Source organism: Microcaecilia unicolor, chromosome 9 (assembly GCF_901765095.1).
Source record: "Microcaecilia unicolor chromosome 9, aMicUni1.1, whole genome shotgun sequence".
NCBI lineage: Eukaryota > Metazoa > Chordata > Amphibia > Gymnophiona > Siphonopidae > Microcaecilia > Microcaecilia unicolor.
Window position 1 is genome coordinate 88,129,286 of NC_044039.1, and position 21,852 is coordinate 88,151,137.

The 21,852-nt window shown below is 44.2% G+C and overlaps 1 protein-coding gene across 1 annotated transcript in view; it reads left to right on the plus strand.

The window, feature by feature from the left end:
• The window catches only part of RYR3 (ryanodine receptor 3), a 743,078-nt gene that overhangs the window by 368,694 nt on the left and 352,532 nt on the right, over positions 1-21,852 (plus strand). Inside the window, 4 exon segments of the mRNA XM_030213678.1 lie at positions 2,510-2,600; positions 7,704-7,844; positions 11,392-11,555; positions 14,123-14,201. Coding sequence (XP_030069538.1) covers positions 2,510-2,600; positions 7,704-7,844; positions 11,392-11,555; positions 14,123-14,201 — 475 coding nt within the window.

Consider the following 21,852-nt stretch of genomic DNA (forward strand, 5'->3'; position numbering starts at 1 on the left):
CTGAAAGATTTCATCCGAATGTCTCCAGATCTTGTTCACTCTCTGCTGTGGTGGACTGTTCGATCCAGCTTGACCCTCTGAGACTTCCATTCCAAATTCCTCAGCCTCAAAAAGTACTGATGATGGAAACATCTCTCCTCGGTTGGGGAGCTCATGTAGATGGGCTGCTCACTCCAGGAAACAGGTCTTCAGATCAATCTTCTGGAGCTCCTGGAAATCTTGAACGCTCTAAAGGCTTTCAGAGACTGGCTGTCCAACCAAATTGTGCTCATTCAAACAAACAACCAGGTTGCAATGTATTACACCAACAAGCAGGGAGGCACCAGCAGGGAGGTTGTCCAGATGTGGTGCTGGGCTCACCAACATGACATGTTCCATTGGGCCACTTATCTGGTGGGCAAAAACAACAGTCTGGCCAACAGACTGAGCAGGGTCATGCAACTGCATGAGTGGTCTCTCAATATGAGCATTGCCCATGAGGTCTTCTGAGAATGGCAAAGGTTGTGTCAGAGTTCCATTTGAACAAGTCAATTGTTTTGCCAATATTCTTTCCCCGACCTCATGCCCACCTTGGCGAGAGCACCTTGCACACCTTGGACTGCAAGTGAGCATTAGCCAACTACGTGAAGCGGTCAAGGACCCACAAACAGTCTGCCCAACTTTTTGTTTCTTTTGATTCCAACAGGATGGGGGTCACCATCGGGAAATGCACAATCTCTAATTTGCTGGCAGATCGCATTTCTTTCACTAATTCCCAGGCTGGGCTGACATTGGAAGGTCATGCCAAGGCTCACAATGTGAGAGCCATGGCTTTGTCGGTAGCCCACTTGCAGTCAGCCTCCATTGAAGAAATTTGCAAGGTGGCAACATAGTCTTCAGTCCACACATTCACATCTCATTGCTGCCTTGAGCAGGATACCCAACATGATAGTGGATTTGGGCAGACAGTATTGCAGAATCTGGTTGGGGGTGTAGATTCCAACTCCACACCCCTAGGCCCATTTTATTCTGTTCCAGGCTGCACTCTTACTCAGTTATATATAGTTTCAGGTAAATCTAAGTTATGTCCTCACCATTGCAAGACCCAATTGACCAAGTTTGTTGTTTTTGGTGAGCCTGGATGCTAGTGATACCTCACTTGTGAAATTAAGGGCCTACTTGTCCTTGGAGAAAGCGAGGATACTTACCTGTAGCAGGTATTTTCCAAGGACAGCAGGCCTTATATTCTCACAAACCCTCCCACCTCTCCTAGGAGTTGTCTCTTATTTTTTTTTCTTTATTTTTCTTGCTGTAGCATTTAACTGCGTTAACCGCACCCTCGTGGCGGGTGGGAAGGCACCCTTGCATACGTGGTGGAGCATGTCTTACACTCCACAAAGCTCATAAGACTTGTTATAAAGCCCAGACTGGGCTATGCAATGCCACATTACCCACTTGTGAGAGTATAAGGCTTGTTCTCCTCGGAGAATACCTGCTACAGATAAGTATCTTCGCTTTATAGTCACAGCATTACTACAATAAAATGAGCAAATATTAGCATAATACACAATTAGAACATTGAGGTAAACTTGGAAATGGGAAATTACATAATAGTAGTCAGTGATGTACACATTAAAATATAATGATAATATACAGTGTGAGTGCAAAACAAATGAAACATTTTAACAGCAGAGAGGACATGTGAAGCTGCAATGTACGAAAGGGAAAGACAAAGGTACTGAGTAAATAAAAGTGAGTGGATAAAAAGAAGGTAAATTATTTATACAGTCAAACAAGGTGTATGGAACTGATTGCAGAAGCTATGCATCCAGATTTTCCTGATGTGGTAGGACTGACTGATCAATCATCACAAACATTAAAGGTTTGGGAGAAGAATCAATAAAGACCATATTGTTTTAAAAATGTAAACACTGTGACATTTCAATTTACACCCAGATATTCAGTGTAGACATTGGTGTTGAATGTCTAGGTTTAGAGTAGCTGCTGGAAATTATTTGGGTACCACCAATGTTCAATACAGGTGCCTGGATAACTATTTGGATAGCGGCACTGAATATCAGTGGTATCTGGATAACTTCTAGTTCCACCCCTGGACTGGTTCAGCACTACCCAAATAGTGCCAAGGAGGACAGAGATGATTTTCAATGGCATTATCATGATAATGTTGCTGAAAATCTGGGTATGGCCCCTGTGAGCGGCATTAATCCTGGTAGAAACCATTCCTACTGGGTAAATGATACTGAATATTGGACCTGAAACTTCTCTATCTTTCTGCTACTTGAATTAAAAGTCTAGAAAATATTATGGATCTTTCAGACAGTTGGCAGCAAATTAATAATTTATTGATTTTTATCTGTAAGAAAAAATTATTTTTCTTGGTTTGTGTAGCAAAAATAGTACCAGAATTTTGTACCAGGCTAGTCTAACTCTGCTATGGACGTAGATTGGTACAACTGTTTATCTTGCTTTCATCGCTGATTGCCTGACATCTAATATTTACTGCTCACAGACACCTCCGCCCCTCCATGTTACAACAGCTGGTGAGACGTCTTATCTTTGATGTACCACAACTAAATGAGTACTGCAAGATGCCACTTCAGGTAAGAGCCACCATAGTGAAAAACAAATTACCTGGCTTATCTTTTCCATAGTTATTAAGTTTAGACTGGTGAAAAGAAGGCAGCTGCTTTGCTTCAGACCTTCATCTTTCTTTGTAAGTCATTTCATACCCAAGCAGATTGACTGGGATAAACATCAGAAAAGTTGTCTTGTATGGGACTCAGAACTCTAATTGTTCAATAGGGATGAAACTCTTCTTCAGCTCAACAGGAATTAACAGGATGAGAATTTCCAGCCTTCATGCAATATCTTCCATTCTCAGCTGGGAGTTAAGTTGTTTGAGTGCCTGTAGCATCGCCCATGAGAACTATCATAACCTGTGTTTTGTAGGCTATTGCTGATCCCTCTTCCCCACCTCCACCTCTTCTCTCCTAGACAATCTCCAGTTCACTTTCTATGGCGATTGGATTTACCTACCTATGATGTCATCAACTTGGCCAACCCCCCCCCCCCCCCAAAAACAAAACAAAAAAACAAAACACCCCCCCCCTACACACACACACAAAAAGTAGCCTATTGCAAGAAGGGACCATAAAGAATGCTGTTCCATTATGGTCAGAAGAGTTGGTGGTATTGCTATCTGCTGGGTCATTGTTACTAGGTGTCTCCCATTGTGTGCCTAGCATGTAACAGAGCATTCACTAGCCTTCACTGCTTCCACTGCAGTTGCTTCCTGCATCAATTAACTGCACTTCCACATGATGCCATATCACTCAGATGGACAACAAAAAATTGAAGATATAAATAAACAAGAGAATCACCTGGACCGTAAGAACAAAAATCACCCTGTTCCAGGCAATGAGTTGCCTTTAAAAGGGGCAAACCAAAGGGATTTGCTCCCTTTGCATGTCCATTTGTGAATTCTGCTGGGCTTGGAGATTTGACATTGTCTGGGTGGTGTTTAGCTTGTGGTAGTTGCCATTTTTGTTTATGCTGGCCGCTTGCTGAGGTAGTCTGAATGGACATTCAGTGGTGCTAGCCAATTAAGGGTCCCTTTTTACAAAGCATCAGTAAGCCCAATGCGGGCTTACCCCACACTAAATTGGAACTACTGCTGGGCCAACGTGGCCGCCGGTGCCATTTCTGGTGCACTGGGAAATATGTTTTTTCTAGTGCGGCGATAACCTGGCAGTAATCAGGCATTGCTGCATTCTGCCCGGTTGCTGCCGGGTTACTGCGGGAGCCCTTATCGCCACCTCAATGGGTGGCAGTATTGTCTCCCTGCCGCATGGACACACAGTAAGAGTACTCTTACCACATGGCCATTTTTTTTTTTTTGGGGGGGGGGGGCTTTTTACCTGCTGCAGTAAAAAAGGGCCCTGGTGAGCGGGAAAACAGCCCCTGCCAGTACCGAAGGGCCCTTTTTCCTGCAGCTTAGTAAAAGGACCCCTAAGTGCTGCTGAATATCTCTGAGGAAGACCCGGTCAGTGTAGTTAATGAGGTTGGAGCCGCTTCTACCCAGTAATTCATGCTGAATATTGACTCCTATATATTTAGCTTTTACGTTGGAATTATTAGCTAGTAATTAACTGAACTTATTATGGGGTCCTCTGAGGTTCCTCTAGAGTAATTAAAGTGGTATGTGCTGTGTGAATGAACTTTCTAGTGATGAGAAGATTTGAAAGGAGTGAGGTAAAAGAGTGGGAAGTGTTTCCTTGGCAATTTGGGAAGGAAGAATTTGATAAAAAGAACATTCAAGGAGTTATAGAGCATCATTGACCCAAGAGAACCAGGTGAGGCAGTTGGAGGTGGAGAGTTTGCTCCTAGGAGTGCCCCAGAAAGGAGAAGGGGATGACAGAGTGGCAAGAAGGGTGTGCTGAACTTTATTTTCTTCCTCTCTTCAGTGGTACTGGCTTGTTTCAACTCCCAATACTCAGAAGTCTCTTTCTTCCCCCAGTTTCTTTCTTTCCTCTCCAGCTCACCCTGCCAGTCTTTTCTCTTTCCAGCTCTTCCAACCACTCTGTTTGTTCCCTCTAAACTCTCCTCACAGTGTCTTTTTCATTTCCTTCCTCTACCACTTTCTCCCTTTCTCTCCTATTTTTTTTTGTGAGAGTCAGCGTAGGGTGGTTCAAGGCTTATTCCCACCAATATTGATTTTTAGCCTATCTCATGGGAAAGAAGCCCAAGAGCATTTTTAAAAAGAAAAACCTTACACAGCAGGGCCTCTTTTGATCAGCTGTTCCCTACTGGTGAGGGAAGCAGAGCAGGAGAATTATTTGAACTGCAGAGGTTCAGAGGAATGCCAGAAAAGACAGAGCAGCATTGGGTAAAGTGTTGGCGGTTAGTCATGAATGTTGCTGCTCTGATCAACTTATCAGTGAGAGGGGCTAGAGAGAGCATGCCTAAAATAGGGGCTTTGACAGTGGTAGGCAGCACCGGGTCCCACAAACACAGAAGTAATGGTGAACAGGATTTGTGCCACCACAGGGAGTAGCTGCTTAGTAGCATGATTTTTTTCTAGATAAGCATCCAAAAAGATTCTGGGGCCCTTTTACAAAGGCACGCTGAAAATGGCCTGCGGTAGTGTGGACGCGTGTTTTGGGCATATGCAGAATCATTTTTCAGCATACCAGTAAAAAATGCCTTTTTAAAAGTTTTGCTGAAAATGAACGTGCAGCAAAATGAAAATGACCGCGTGTCCATTTTGGGACTGAGTCCTTACTGCCTCACGTGGTAATCAAGCGGTAATGACCTACGCACGTCAAATGCCACGCCCAATATGTGCATCTGAAAAATTATTTTTCAGACATGCATATCGGACTCGCACCAAAAATGAAATTACTGCCAAAGCCATGCGGTAGCTGGATGGTAACTCCATTTTGGCAGTCGTTTGGCACGTGTAGACGCTTACGCGGCTTAGTAAAAGGGCCCCTCTGGGTTTATAGGCAGCCAAATGTGGTGAGCCACAGAGGTTATGGTCTGAGAAATGTGTTGCCCTGTGTCATCGGCAGCTATGGAGTTGAGGATTAGGAGCAAAGGTAGGTTTGTATGATTTTCCTTCCCTCCCCCCCCCCCAAAAAAAAAAGATGTTCTTCAAACCCATCACAAAATCATCCTATATATATTTATGTACTGAATTGTAATTTTATTGTTTTGAATGTATTGTATGCCATTTGGGGCAATTGTTCAACTCAAAAAGAAGTAGATTGTGCCTGTTTATGTGGCTCTTTCCTCTTTATAATGGAATTCTTTTCCTACTTTGATGTAGTCTGTACACTCGCTTTGACCTACTCACTATAATGCAGTATACAAAGTGTGAATAACTATAAAAGGAGGCTACAAGTCAAAATAGAATAGAATAACATAGAAGATTAGAGTAAGTTAATTGTTGCTAATGTAGAACTTATCCAACTTGCTGTAAAAAATATGTAGTGGAGTTAAGTGTCTCACTGGGCAATATATTCTGTAACTATCACCCAGTCTTAGAATATAGACTAATTTCCTCTGCTGAATAAGATGAAATGCACTTCCTTCTGGTGTCAATAAATGCTTCCTTATTTTGCCTTAATAAAAAAATGTTCTACTTGCCCTAGCTTATGCCTGTACAGGGTGATCGAATCTCCCAAACCCATATTTTGCATAGAGCTATAGACTTTCACTTTTATATGTTTATCAGGTTTAGAAGGATAGTGTTAAGGACTGCCCTCATTGCTATAGTTATCTTTATCGCAAACATGGACTGTGGCGATAAACATTCAGGTAGAAGTTGTTTCTGCTTTAATAAGCTTACAATCTATGTGGTTACCAGAGGGAATAGGACTTGCCCAAGGCCACAAGCAGTGGCAGGAATCAATCCCTGGCGTTCTTGGATATTAGCCCTTTGCTCAAACCCAATGATTCCCAAACCTGTCGTGGAGGAACCCCGTCCAGTCAGGTTTTTAGAATATCCGCCATGAATAATTCATTAGATCAATTTGCCTACTCTGCTTCCATTGCATGCAAATCTATCTCATGCAAATTCATTGTACATATCCTAACACCTGACTGGCTGGGGTTTCTCCAGGACAGGTTTGGGAACTCCTGCTGTAACTACTAGGCCACTTCCTCTCCACTGACACACACATAGTATAGAAAGGATAGCTTAAATTATTAACAGGGGAGGCAAATCTCAGAGTATATTAACAGTACACATTAGTTTTATATATTTCTCATGTTTCATCTATTATATCATCTCTTCTTGTTTGGAGAAAAGATGGCTGACAGAGGATATAATAGAGCTCTATGAGAGCATGAGCAGAGTGTAACAGATAAATAGGGCATAGCTATTTATCCTTTCAAATAGACAAGGGGATATTCCATGAAACTACTTGAGAAAAATTAATTAATTAATAGATTCCCATTCACAATCATGCTCTGGGATTTGTTTCCAGAGGATGTGGCCAAGGTGTCTGGCATAGCTGGGCTTAAAATGGTTTGGAGAAGTTCCTGTATGAAAAGTCCATAAACCGCCATTAGCAATAAAAGTCAATGCTTTATCCCTGGGAGTGAGCAAAAAGGAATGGATCTACTCCTTGGAAAATAACAGATATTTATGACCTTGACTGATCACTCTAGCATATTCCAGGCAGGTCAGAGGGGCTATGATAACGGCGTTTAAATACCTCTGTGCATTAATGTACAGGAGGTGAGCCTGTTTCAAATGAAGGAAAACTCTGGAATGAGAAGGCATAGAATGAAGTTAAGAGGTTATAGGCTCAGGAGTATTCTAAGGAAATACTTTTTCAAAGAAAGGGTGGCAATATTAATCTATGATGTTGTAGGGACCTAAGGACCCTAGATGGAGTATACGGAATAGTCAAAGAACGTAAATAGCCTGCTTGTAGGTTATAATATGCTGGCAGTGATCATCAAAACCCTGAATATTGACCCCACATTAGATAAATATTGTCACTGTATAAATTGTTTCAGTTTGCTATCCTTGATCCATTCTAACATTGCCCCTCTGCTTTACTGACAGTGGTGGAACATTAGATAGATTCCCAGCCTGCCCTGCCATTATCCATAAATGGGCTGAAAATCAGTAGGTACTGAACTTAGACATGTTTCTTAACTAATCATAATGTTTTTGCATTTTAATTCCTCAGCTTCTGACAAATCATTATGAGCAATGCTGGAAATATTACTGTCTACCCTCTGGCTGGGGAAGCTATGGCATAGCTTTGGAAGAGGAACTGCATGTCACCGAGAAACTTTTCTGGGGTATTTTTGATTCCCTCTCTCATAAGGTGAAGGAAATTTCTCAGAACTATCAATGCATTCTTTGCTTTGATATATTAGAGTGCCTTGCTTGACACTAACTAATACAGCTGTCCTTTGTTACACAGTTAGGGAGTAATTTTAAAATCTGTCTAGAGTTAGGCAGCAAATAGATGTATAAATGCCAGTATTCTAGTCATTTACCCATGTATCAGAAGTATGGCCAGGTTGTGATGCTAGGGGGAGCACAGAACGGACTGTGTAGGTGCATGTGTGCACTGCATAGACATGACAGACTGCCTGAAAACTAGGCACCGTCACTGTCGGAAGTCTGTTTGGGGGAGCAGTTGCTCCCCTGGCACCATACGTAGCTATGCCTCTGCCACATATGTAAGCACATATGTAGCAAAATGATAATAATTTGGCTTCAAGCTATTTTGTGAGTATGTGCCAGTGTTTGATGACTCATACATTGCAGGTGAGCATTCACATCAACAGGTTTGGACAGAGCATGGGAGAGGAGCACACTTACCCATGTAAATTATGGAATACTATGATTAACATGGTACTTGGAGGAGGGAGGCCTCCTAAAAGGACAGCATCACCCTGGTGAAGCTAAAAGTAATCCTGTAGACAGGACCAGCACACCAGGGAATGCAATGTCCTCTCGCACTGATGATGTGTCTCCAGGAGCTAATGCCCAGGTGGGAAGGGTTAGGACAGCTGTTGTAGTGGGTGATTCAATTATTAGGCATGTAGATAGCTGGGTGGCTGGTGGACATGAGGATCGCCTGGTGACTTGCCTGCTTGATGCGAAGATGGTGGACCTCACGTGTCACCTAGATAGGATTTTAGATAGTGCTGGGGAGGAGCCGGCTGTCTTGGTACATGTGGGTACCAATGACATAGGAAAATTTGGGAGAGAGGTTCTAGAAGCCAAATTTAGGCTCTTAGGTAGAAAGCTCAAATCCAGAACCTCTAGAGTAGCATTTTCTGAAGTGCTACATGTTCCACGAGCAGGGCCTAAGAGACAGGCAGAGCTCCGGAGTCTCAATGCGTGAATGAGACAATGGTGCAGGCAGGAGGGTTTTACATTTGTTAGGAACTGGGCAACATTCTGGGGAAGGGGGAGCCTATTCTGAAAGGATGGGTTCCACCTTAACCAGGGTGGGGCCAGGCTGCTGGCATCAGTGTTTAAAAAGGAGATAGAGCAGCTTTTAAACTAGAGACTGGGGGAAGGTCGACAGTAGCTCAAAAGTGCATGGCTCAGAATAGGGTATTTTTTAAAGATATCGCCAAAACAGGGAAGATAGGGTATCCTGATAGTAAGTTTGCAAAAGAGACTGTGGTAGATCAGGTGTCCTTAAATAAAAATAAAAATCAGAGAAAAGATTGCAATTTAATACAGTCAAGTACTGAGCATGATGTAAATAGGAAGAACAAACATAGTTTGAAATGTTTATATGCGAATGCCAGAAGCCTAAGAAATAAGATGAGAGAGTTAGAATATATTGCACTAAATGAAAAATTAGATATAATAGGCATCTCTGAGACCTGGTGGAAGGAGGATAACCAGTGGGACACTGTCATACCGGGGTCCAAATTATATCGTAGTGATAGGGTGGATTGAATTGGTGAAGGGGTAGCATTGTATATTAAAGAAGGCCTTCAATCAAATAGCTTGAAAATTCTACAGGAAACAAAACACTTCTTGGAATCCCTGTGGATTGAAATTCCATGAGTAAAGGGGAAAAGGATAGTGACAGGAGTGTACTACTGTCCGCCTGGCCAGAATGAACAGACAGATATAGAAATGTTATCGGAAATTAGGGAGGCTAACAAACTGGGCAACACGATAATAATGGATGATTTCAATTACCCTGATATTGACTAGGTAAATGTAACATTGGGGCATGCTATAGCCACGTAATGCAAGGTTCCACGTTAGGCGTCACTGACCAAGAAAGGGATCTCGGCGTTGTTGTTGATGATACGTTGAAATGCTCTGCTTAGTGTGCTGCGGCAGCTAAGAAAGCAAGTAGAATGTTAGGTATTAGGAAAGGAATGGAAAACAAAAGTGAGGACATTACGATGCCCTTGTATCAGTCCATGGTGTGACCGCACCTCGAATATTGTGTTCAATTCTGGTCGCCGCACATCCAAAAAAGATATAGTGGAATTAGAAAAGGTACAGAGAAGGGCGACGAAAATGATAAAGGGGATGGGACGACTTCCCTATGAGGAAAGGCTGAAGTGTCTAGGGCTCTTCAGCTTGGAGAGGAGACGGCTGAGGGGAGATATGATAGAGGTCTATAAAATAATGAGTGGAGCTGAACGGGTAGATGTGAAGTGTCTGCTTACGCTTTCCAAAAATACTTGGACTAGGGGGCATGCGATGAAGCTACAATGTAGTAAATTTAAAACGAATCGGAGAAAACGTTTCTTCACTCAACGTGTAATTAAACTCTGGAATTCATTGCCAGAGAATGTGGTAAAGGCGGTTAGCTTAGCGGAGTTTAAAAAAGGTTTGGACGGCTTCCTAAAGGAAAAGTCCATAGACCATTATTAAATGGGGAAAATCCACTATTTCTGGGATAAGCAGTATAAAATGTTTTGTACTTTTTTTTGGGATCTTGCCAGGTATTTGTGACCTGGATTGGCCACTGTTGGAAACAGGATGCTTGGCTTGATGGACTTTTGGTCTTTCCCAGTATGGCAATACTTATGTACTTATGAGTGAGTACTTTGCTGGTGGCGGTATTAAGACCAAGGAAAGAGACTGAGCCCGGGAGGGTTAATTCTGTGCAAATCGCTCAGTTTGTTTTTAAAGTTGTTGAAAATCATCAGTGGATTCGAGAGAAGGGGGTTGTGATAAGCCTTCATGACTGTAAGTTAACATCAATTAACAAGCAGCAGTGGGAACTGAGTTGCATGTGCAAACAGAGTTACTTTTTACAAAAGACAATGGTGATCATTGGAAGGAATGATACAATCCATGGCTCGCACTTGCATACTTGAAATAGAATGAAAAGTCTTTATCCTGACAGAGGCTGGTTCAAACAAACCTTCATTGCTTCTGTTGTTGAGAGTTATTGGCTACCATCATAAAGGAACAGTTAAGATAAGTACATTGGTGTAATTTATATCAATATGTGGAATTTGGATGTATAGACAACTGGGTGGTCACAGCAATTATCTCAAGATAACAGATGATTTTGTTTGTATTATTTGAACAAATTTATATGTTGGTTTTATAATTAATGTTATTTTGACATGTGAATAAGAAAGTTGAATAAGCATGAATTTAGTCACAATGTGGTAGAAGTCATATTTATGAGGTCTAATTACAGATTAGACATCCATGTATGTAATCAGGTAATGAATATGCATGAAAGATATTTCCATATATTAGGGGTGACAGGCATGCAAATCTGTCTCATGAACATTCCTTAAGAATATCCTGAAAATTTGACTGGCTGGTGGTCCCCCATGACAGGTTTGAGAGCCACTGTTGTAACTAACACCATGAACCATTTCTTTATTGGACTTTCCAACCAGTTTTTTTCTCTCCTTCAGAAGTATGATGTAGATCTCTTTAAAATGGCCCTGCCCTGTCTGAGTGCCATCTCAGGTGCCTTGCCACCAGATCTTGTGGACATCAGAACCAAAGCTACTTTTCAGAAACAATCTTCAATGGATGCTGAAGGAAACTTTGAACCAAAACCTGTCAACACCGCCAAGTGAGTCACAAATGCCAAACAAACTCCTTCAGATGTAACTCCTTCTACAAAAACTAGGGGGGTTCTGTATCATTAATATAGCTTCCATATAGAGTCACAATATTATTGGAATGAATCACTGTCATTTCCAAGTCATTGTCCTTGGAGTTCTTTGCTACTCTCAGATGATTACTTTAAAAGGAGTAGCTGTATTAGTCTGGTGTGACACAAAATTGACAGAGGCAGGTGGCACATTATAGACTAACCACTTTATTGATGCACGAGCTTTCAAGAGCTAGAGTCTACATCAGATGCATGAAGTGAAGTTTAGGTTGGGATACATATAAGGAAGATGCAGGGCTAGGTGTGGATAAGAAGAGGTAATTGCTGCATGCTTCAGTTAATTGACAGCTGTGGTAGGAATATGACAACCAGTAGGTGAACATTTCAATCTTCCAGACACTTGAATTGATCTTAAGGTTACTATACTCCTGCAAAGGAACTTCAACGGAAAACTCCAGTGTGAAATTGCTGAATTGGAACTCATCAAAACGCTTGACTCCATCACCCTAGGCCTGAATAGAGACAATGGATTCATGGCACACTACAGGAGTAAGTGGACCTAACTATTCTGAGATCATCCTATCTTTGTTCTCACCCACCACAGCTGTCAATTAACTGAACTATGCAGTCATTATTCCACAATCTGCCCTGCATCGCCCTTTGTACCAATGTCCAGAACTTCACTTCATGCATCTGATGAAGTGAATTCTGGTCCTTGAAAGCTCATGCTTCAATAAATTGTTAAATCTATAAGGTGCCACCTGTCTCTGTCAGTTTCTCAGATGATTAGTACAGATTTTCATGCAATAAGTGAAGGAGTTCATATCAATTTTCTTCGGTGAATGCTATTTTCACAACTTTGTTTATCATAAGCAATACTTATAAATAGATTTCTATCACAGATTTTTTTTTTGGTTTTATAACAACTATAGGGTCAATATTCAAAGCGATTTTAATTGGCTGGAAATGGCTCTTGGCCAGTTAAATTGGGATTATCAGGTTAGTGCCACTGAATATCACCACAGACCACTAAACTGAGAGCCGGCTGTTTTGTGGGTGGTCTGGGAGAGGGGTCGACACTTATGCGGTTAAGTGCCGACATTCAGCACTTAATCGCCTAAGTGGCCAAATAAGACCACATTAAAGTCAGACCTATCTTTATATGGTGTCGCTTAAGCAGTTAAGGTCTGAATTTCACACTTAACCACATAAGAGAGAGACCACCACATAAACTCGGATATTCAAATCTAGTACAAGGAAATGGCCCAGCACTGAATATCTGAGAATAATGTTGCCGCCAGCTAAAAAAAACGCTTATCACCACCAGATGAATATCTACCCCTATATATACATACATATAGATAGATACATTTACACATGGCCAGATATGAGTATTTGTTAGGACGGTGGAAACTTCAGCAAGGTACTCTACCACATTTCAGCCAAATACAATTAGTGAGAGTGCCTCTGAGACGTGAGTACAGACAAACAGTTGTACAACATAGTGACAGCATAGATAGATAGATAGAAATAAGGATGCACATTCATTTAGGCTAGTCTGACATGCATAAAATACAAAATAGGCACCACTCACATGTGCTTCCCACATGGGGAAACCTGTATTTTCGAAACAAGATGGACGTCCATCTTTCGTTTAGAAAATACTGTCAGGGACGTCCAAATCCTTAAATTTTGCTGTCCCTAGATTTGGATGCCCCTAGATATGGACGTTTCTGATTTTCGGCGATTTTCGAAACCAAGGACGTCCATCTCAGAAACGACCAAATACAAACCATTTGGTTGTGGGAAGAGCCAGCATTTGTAGTGCACTGGTCCCCCTGACATACCAGGACACCAACTGGACACCCTAGGGGACACTGCAGTGGACTTCATAAAATGCTCCCAGGAGCATAGCTCCCTTACCTTGTGTGCTGAGCCCCCCAACCCCCCCCCCCAAACCCACTACCCACAACTGTATACCACTACCATAGCCCTTACGGGTGAAGGGGGGCACCTAGATGTGGGTACAGTGGGTTTGTGATATCTTTACCTATGCAGTAGGAATGGATCCTCAGAAGCTTAGCCGAAATTGGGTGGCGGAGCAGGTGGGGGAAGAGAGGTTGGTGGTTGGGAGGCGAGGATAGTGGAGGGCAGACTTATACGGTCCGTGCCAGAGCCGGTGATGGGAGGCGGGACTGGTGGTTGGGAGGTGGGAAATACTGCTGGGCAGACTTGTATGGTCTGTGCCCTGAAAAAGGCAGGTACAAATCAAGGTAAGGTATACACATATGAGTTTATCTTGTTGGGCAGACTGGATGGACCATGCAGGTCTTTTTCTGCAATCATCTACTATGTTACTATGTATTATGTGGCACTGATTTCCAGATATCTCTTTAAATATCCAATTAAAGAGAAACATATCTAGATTTCATTATCCACATAAGTTTCAGCTGAATCGTTGACCCTGAAGATACAAATATCTATATCTATTATATAAAATTAAATTGTACTCTCTTTTCTTATAGCATTAGCCTTCCTGAGAAGTTTGAACATATTATTAGCAAGAAGGCTGAACATTCACATGACAAATGGGCTTTTGAAAAGGTAAAGATCTTTCTTACCCTGAGGCAGGATTATCTGTTTGCTGATTCTTGTTAGTCTGCCTTAAATTCTAAAATATCAAAGCAGTTACAATATTATATAAATTGTAATATCCGTTTAAATCATTTTCACAGCGTTAAACATAAACCTTTCAAACATCATCTAGCGCATCTTTGTAGGTGTTATGATTCTGCTAGACAGGCAGGGGAATGTTTGGGACTTGCTCCTGATTGGCTTGTCAGGGGCTGAGCTGAGCAGCAGAGGTCAGAAGCCTAATCTACTTAAGCCTACTTCTACTTACCTCTCTTGCTTTAGTGTTGGATTGCTGTCAGCTGAAGCCAGCTTTCCTTTCTCTCTGTTTGTGCTAGTGCACACTGTGTTTACGTTGGAGATTTGCTTTCTCTCCTTGTAGCTTGTAGATTCTGTTTGAGTGCTGGGTGTTCCCAGCGTGTACTTGATTGCCTCACTAAACTGCACCTGGGTCTATTCTGTGCTTGGCTGGTGTTGTATTGTTTTTGGTAAGCTTGTCCCTTGTATCTTTCCAGTTTGTTGGTTTGTTTAAGTTTCCCTTTCCTCTGTGTTAACCCTTTGTCTGCAGTATAAGCTCTGCTTCTGGCAGGTTGTGTTTTGAAGCTGTCTTTTCCTTTAGCCTTCTTTTATTCCTTCTTTGCTGTGTTTGTCTCCTGTTTCTGGTGAGCGCTGCTCCTTATCTGATCTGTGTGTGTTAAGGCAGTTCTCTGTTTGCTTATCTTTCCCTTTCCCTTTGAGTGCTGTGTGCCACAGCCTTGTGTGTTCCTATATAGCAGTTCCCTTTATCCCTGTATGTTGTGAGGCCAGCCTTGTGCATTCTTGTGTGTGGATTCCCTTTACCTTTTGAGTGCTGTGTGGCACAGCCTTGTTTATTCCTATATAGCAGTTCCCTTTATCCCTGTTTGTCGTGAGGTTAGCATTGTGTATTCTTAGGTGGCTTTCCCTTTCCCTTGTGTGCTGTATGGTACAGCTAGAGTGTTCTCTTGTGTGGCTTCCTTTATCCTTGACTGCCTGTGGCACAGCCTTGTGTTTCCTATAGGAACGTCTGTCAGTCCCTTTTCCCTTGCGTTCTTTGCTAGCGCTGTGTGCGTTGCTGGTGCTCCTGTCCCTTTGGGGACCCCTCGTTGTTCTTTCTCCCTTACCAGTGTATGACTTGGTTCCTGTTCTGCCGTGAGGCCTGCACGCTTGGACTCTGTGTGTGGGGTTCCCGATAGGCTGTGAGGCATGCCTGAATGCCATATATCCCATTTTTTGGTCGTGCTAGTTGGTTGTTGTGTGTGTGCGGGGCTTGGTGGCTGGGGTAGTGCATAGTGCCTGTTTGGTCTACCCTAGGCCTTTGCCAAAAACCTATACTAGGCCTTGGCCTGGGCTCAAGGACTCATGACCAGATTAACAGTAGGTAGGAGAGGAAGTTGTGATCTCTGGTCAATCCTGCTATGGCGGCTACATTTTAAATGGCACATTAATGCATTTTAATCTTAGTGTTCCTGGGCCAGAGGTAATTCCCCCAGGACCTGATTTTATAACTGGGTGTTTACATGAGAAATCAAAAAGGTGACTATTTGAAATCTAATTTATAAAGGCAACAATGATGCCAGTGTGCCTGTATAAAATAAGCATTCAGAACTAGCCCCAATAGTGCAGCACTTATGTAGGCATTGGAGCTATCCTCTGTTACCTTTCTCTAAATGGGGCGTTATCGTTCTGAGGGCCAGGAAACACTCCAATCTCCACGGTTCTTGGGAGGACATCTCCAAAAGATGAGGGAACCAAATCTTATGCGGCCAGTATGGCACAATCAGGATCATGGTTCCGCGGTCTTGCTTGAATTTCAGCAAAGTTTTTCCCACTAAAGGTATTGGAGGATACGCATACAGAAGGCCTGTTCCACAATGTAGGAGAAAGGCATCTGGTGCTAGTCTGTCGTGGACCTGAAGCCTGGAACAGAACTGAGGTACCTTGTGGTTGAGTTGAGTGGCAAAGAGATCCACCGAGGGGGTGCCCCACACTTGGGAGATCTCATGGGCCATGCCCATATTCAGCGACCACTCATGAGGTTACATAGTAGATGACGGCAGAAAAAGACCTGCACGGTCCATCCAGTCTGCCCAACAAGACAACTCATGTGTGCTACTTTTTGTGTATACCCTACTTTGATTTGTACCTATTCTATTCAGGGCACAGACCGTATAAGTCTGCCCAGCACTATCCCCGCCTCCCAACCACTGGCTCTGGCACAGACCATATAAGTCTGCCCAGCACTATCCCCGCCTCCCACCACCGGCTCTGGCACAGACCGTATAAGTCTGCCCAGCACTATCCCCGCCTCCCACCACCGGCTCTGGCACAGACCGTATAAGTCTGCCCAGCACTATCCCCGCCTCCCAACCTCCTGTCCCGCCTCCCACCACTGGCTCTGGCACAGACCGTATAAGTCTGCCCCGCACTATCCCCGCCTCCCAACCTCCAGCCCTGCCTCCCACTACTGGCTCTGCTATCCAATCTCGGTTAAGCTCCTGAGGATCCATTCCTTCTGAACAGGATTCCTTATGTTTATCCCACGAATGCGTTGCATTACCCTGCTCAGCCTGTCGGCCAGACTGTTGTTTACGCCTGCCAGATAAGTGGCTTGGATAAACATGCCGTGACAGCTTGCCCAAAGCCACATCTGGATGGCTTCCTGACACAGAGGGCGAGATCCGATGCCCCCCTGCTTGTAGGTGTACTACTTTGCAATCTGATTGTCTGTTTGAATTAAGATAATTTGGTTGGATAGGCAATCTCTGAAAGCCTTCAGAGCGTTCCAGATTGCTCAAAGCTCCAGGAGGTTGATTTTAAGACCTGTTTCCTGGGGGGGGGGGGGGGGGTGTACCAGGATCCCTGAGTGTGAAGCCCATCTACATGAGCCCCCCATCCCAGGAGAGATTAATCCATTGTTAGCACTTTCTGTGGCTGAGGAATTTGGAATGGGCGTCCCATGGTCAAATTGGATCGAATCGTCTACCATTGAAGAGAATGCACAGTTGGTGGACATGAATGACATCTTCTAGATTCCCTGTGGCCTGATACCACTGGGAAGCTAGGGTCCATTGAGCAGATCTCAAGTGCAGACGTGCAGTGGGCGTAACATGAACTGTGGAGACCATATGCAAGCTCATTTTCAAAGCACTTAGCCTCCCAAAGTTCCATAGAAACCTATGGAACTTAGCCTCCCAAAGTGCTTTGAAAATATGCGCATGTGACCCAAAAGTCTCAACATCTGCCAAGCTGTGACTTGCTTTGACACTCGAACCTTGGATACTAGGGACAGAAGGTTGTCTGCCCGCACCTCAGGAAGATAGGCTTGAACCGTTCTCGTGTCGAGCAATGCTCCAATGAACTCCAATTTCTGAACCAGAGTGAGATGGGACTTGGGTTAATTTATTACGAACCCTAGGAGTTCCAGCACCTGAATAGTCTTCTGCATGGACTCCTGAGCACCATCTTCCAAGGTGCTCTTCACCAGCCAGTCGTTGAGTTAAGGGAACACATGCACTCCCAGCCTCTATAGCGATGCTGCATCTACCACAAGGCATTTTGTGAACACTCTGGGAGCTGACACTAGGCCAAAGGGCAGCATGCGGTACTGTAAGTGCTACATTCCCAGTCGAAATTGAAGATACCTCCTGTGAGCTGGAAGTATCAGGATGTGCGTATATGCATCCTTCAAGTCCAGAGAGCATAGCCAATCATTTTCCTGAATCATAGGAAGAAGGGTGCTCAGGGAAACCATCCTGAACTTTTCTCAGACCAGGAGTTTGTACAGGGCCCTTAGGTATAGGATGGGATGCATCCCCCCTGTTTTCTTCTGCACAAGGAAGTACCTAGAATAGAATCCCAACCCTTCTTCCCCTGGTGGAACGGGTTCGACCGCATGGGCCTTTAGAAGGGCGGAGAGTTCCTCTGCAAGTACCTGCCTGTGCGGACAGCTGAACGAATGAGTTCTCGATGAGCAATTTGGAGGTTTGGATTCCAGATTGAGGGTGTATCCTAACCGGACTATTTGAAGGACCCACCGGTAAGTCGTTTGGTACGGATACTTTTACTGCAGCTATGCTCTCCTGGAGCCAGTCAAAAGCCCGTCAAAAGCTGGGGAGCAGCAGGGGCCTTGGGTGCACGCTGTTGATGGGAACAAGCACACTGGACTTGAACCTGGGTAGGCTGGCGAGATGCAAGATTATACCTATGACTAGAATAGGAATAGGGAGCACTCCATGACCCACCAAAATACTTCCTAGTTGAGGTAGCAGAAGGCGCCCAGCGGGAGAGAAAAGCCATAGCATCTGTGTGCTTCTTGATCTGGTCAACTAGATATTCCACCTTTGTCTGAAAAGATTATCCCCCCCAGCAAGGAACATCCACTATCCTCTGCTGAACTGAATGATCTAGGTCAGAAACACGCAGCCATGAGAGTCTGAGCATTGCTATACCTGGAGCAGAGATCCTGGATGCTACATCAAAAGTGTTGTATGCGCCCCTGGCCAGAAATTTATGACACGCCTTCTGCTGTTTGACCAGCTGACAAAAAAGTTCAGCCTGCTTCGGAGGGAGGGTGTCCACCAAGCTAGACAGTTGCCGCACCGAGTTCTGCAAGTGGATGCTAATGAAGAGCTGGTATGATTGTATACGGGCAGCGAGTATAATGGCCTGATACATTTTCCTCTCAAAAGAGTCCAAGGTCCTAGCTTCTCTGCCTGGGGCGCCAAAGTATAGTCTCTAGAACTCTTGGCTCTTTTGAGAGCGGAGTCTACCACCATGGAGTTGTGGGGTAACTGAGACCTCATCAACCCAGGTTCCCCGTGGATCCGATACTGAGAATCAGTTTTTTTCAGGACTGTGGGGACCGACAGAGGAAATGCCCAGTTTCGCATAAGGACTTCCCTGCCTCTCTAGGTGGAGAGATGTAATCCAGTACCTTGAGCATCTCAGCCCTGGGCTCATCCTCCATGTCTATGGGGAATGGAATGGCCTGAGCCATTTCCTGCACAAAAGAGAAGAAAGAGAGGTTCTCAGGAGGAGACAGTCTCCTTTCAGGGAAGGTTCAGAGGGAATCTGAAAGGACTCATCTGGGATTTTCCTCTGACTCCGAGCGTTCTTCCTCGGAATCGGGGAGCACTTCCCTCAGTGACTTCCGAGACTGAACCCTCCTCGATACCAAAGACCCATGGTCTCGATGGCAATGTCGAGGAGCTGACCCCAGCATGGACTGAGGCGAAGTTTCCTCCATCGACGTCAATGGGGAGTCAACCTGGGTGGCAGCCGATACCAGAGCCTCAAGTGGCACCGAGCTCAGAGACCTCACCATGGGTGGAGGGCCAGAGGCAGCTGCAGCAGACGGCAAGGTAGGCGCGAGCATCCCCAATGCTGGTGTAGTTTGGCACAAAAGTTCTTCTGGAAGCTCTGGAAGGAAGGCCCAAATCCACTCGTCGAGAGCCGCCATAAGAAAAGGTTGTGGGGCCGGTGGAGCAGTCGGTGGCAGAACTGCCTGGGGTTCGGGAGCAGGAACCGGACTGCTGGGAGACCGACGCATCAGCACCTCTTGTATGGAGGGGGAGCGGTCCTCCCAGCGTCGAAGCTTCTTGGGTGCCGATGTCCTCAGTGCCCTGGAGCTCCCGGCACCATGTGTCATGGGCGAACAGTGTTGGTGCTTCTTAGCCTTCACTCGATGCACCTCACCGAGGCTCCTCGGTGCAGACGAGGATGATGTTGAATCCCCATATCTTCTCGGGGTCGGGTCTTAGCCTTTCTTATCAGCACTTTGCATTTGACTTGACATTCCTTATGCTGTTTATTATTTTCAGTCTGTTCCTTCTTCCATTTTCTGAAGGATTTTCTCTTAGCTCTAATAGCTTCCTTCACCTCACTTTTTAACCATGCCGGGTGTCGTTTGGTCTTCCATCCTCCTTTCTTAATAAGCGGAATATATTTGGCCTGGGCTTCCAGCATGGTGTTTTTGAACAGCATCCACACCTGATGTAAATTTTTGACCCTCGCAGCCGCTCCTCTACGTTTTTTTTTCACCGTTCTTCTCATTTTATCATAGTCTCCTTTTTTAAAGTTAAACGCTAACGTATTTGATTTCCTATGTATACTTACTTCAAAGCTAATATCAAATCCGATCATATTATGATCACTGTTATCAAGAGGCCCCATCACCATTACCTCCCGCACCAGATCATGTGCTCCACTAAGGACTAGGTCTAGAATTTTTCCTTCTGTGGTCGGCTCCTGTACCAGCTGCTCCATAAAGCAGTCCTTGATTTTATCATTACCTCCCTAGCGTTCCTCGATGCTACATTTACCCAGTCAATATCAAGGTAATTGAAATCAACCGTTATTATTGTGTTGCCCAGTTTGTTTGCGTCCCTAATTTCCTTTAACATTTCTGCATCTGTCTGTTCTTCCTGGCCAGGCGGATAGTAGTACATTCCTATCACTATCCTTTTCCCCTTTACACATGGAATTTCAATCCACAGTGATTCCAAGAAGTGTTTTGTTTCCTGCAGAATTTTCAATCTATTTGATTCAAGGCTCTCGTTAATATACAATGCTACCCCTCCACCAATTCGATCCACCCTATCACTACAATATAATTTGGACCCCGGTATGACAGTGTCCCACTGGTTATCCTCCTTCCACCAGGTCTCAGAGATGCCTATTATATCTAATTTTTCATTTAGTGTAATATATTCTAACTCTCCCATCTTATTTCTTAGGCTCCTGGCATTTGCATATAGACATTTCAAACTATGTTTGTTGTTCCTATTTACATCATGCTCAGTACTTGACAGTTTTAGTTTGCAATCTTTTGTCTGATTTTTATTTAAGGACACCTGATCTACTATGATCTCTTTTGCAACCTCATTATCAGGATACCCTATCTTCCCTGTTTTGGAGATATCTTTCTGGTCCCGATTCTCCAAGATCAGCAGCCCCTTCCCCCAGTAGCCGACCTCACTGCCCAGACCTCCCCCAAACATGAATAGTTGTCCCTTCTAGAACTCCCTGCACATGAGTAGCCCCCTTCTCAGAAGCACCTAAATATGATTAGCCCCCCTCTCTTCCCTCCAAACATGAGTAGACCATGTGCAGGAATGCCTCACCCAAATGCTTCCCCCTCCTGAATCACCCCTTCCCACTCATAGGCATAGACATCGTTGTAGTCTCCATTGAACCTGATTCCCTTCAAGGCCTCAGTATTGATACTTCCCCTGTAGGCAGTGAGTGAGTTTCAAGAATCAGTTGTATGGTCTCAGCATCAATGCTATTAAAGATATGGGTCCATACAATCTTCAAACTTCCTCATACACTGTTCCACAAAGGCTGCCATTGACAAAGACTGGAGCAACACAGTCAAAGTGACTATGTTCCCCTGAGACACTTAGGATGTATTGGAAGTCTTGGAGGCTTATCCATCCCCTCCAGTGTTAAACAGGATAAGCGGTCCTCACATCGAGGAGCTTAACGGGCACCAGCAATCTTGGTGCCTCGAAGCTTGGTATCGTGCTTTGAAGGGGACTGATATCGGTGCACCTTGACCTTTGCCTGATGACCAGCATCTTTTTTTTTCCCCTGGGGCTGATGA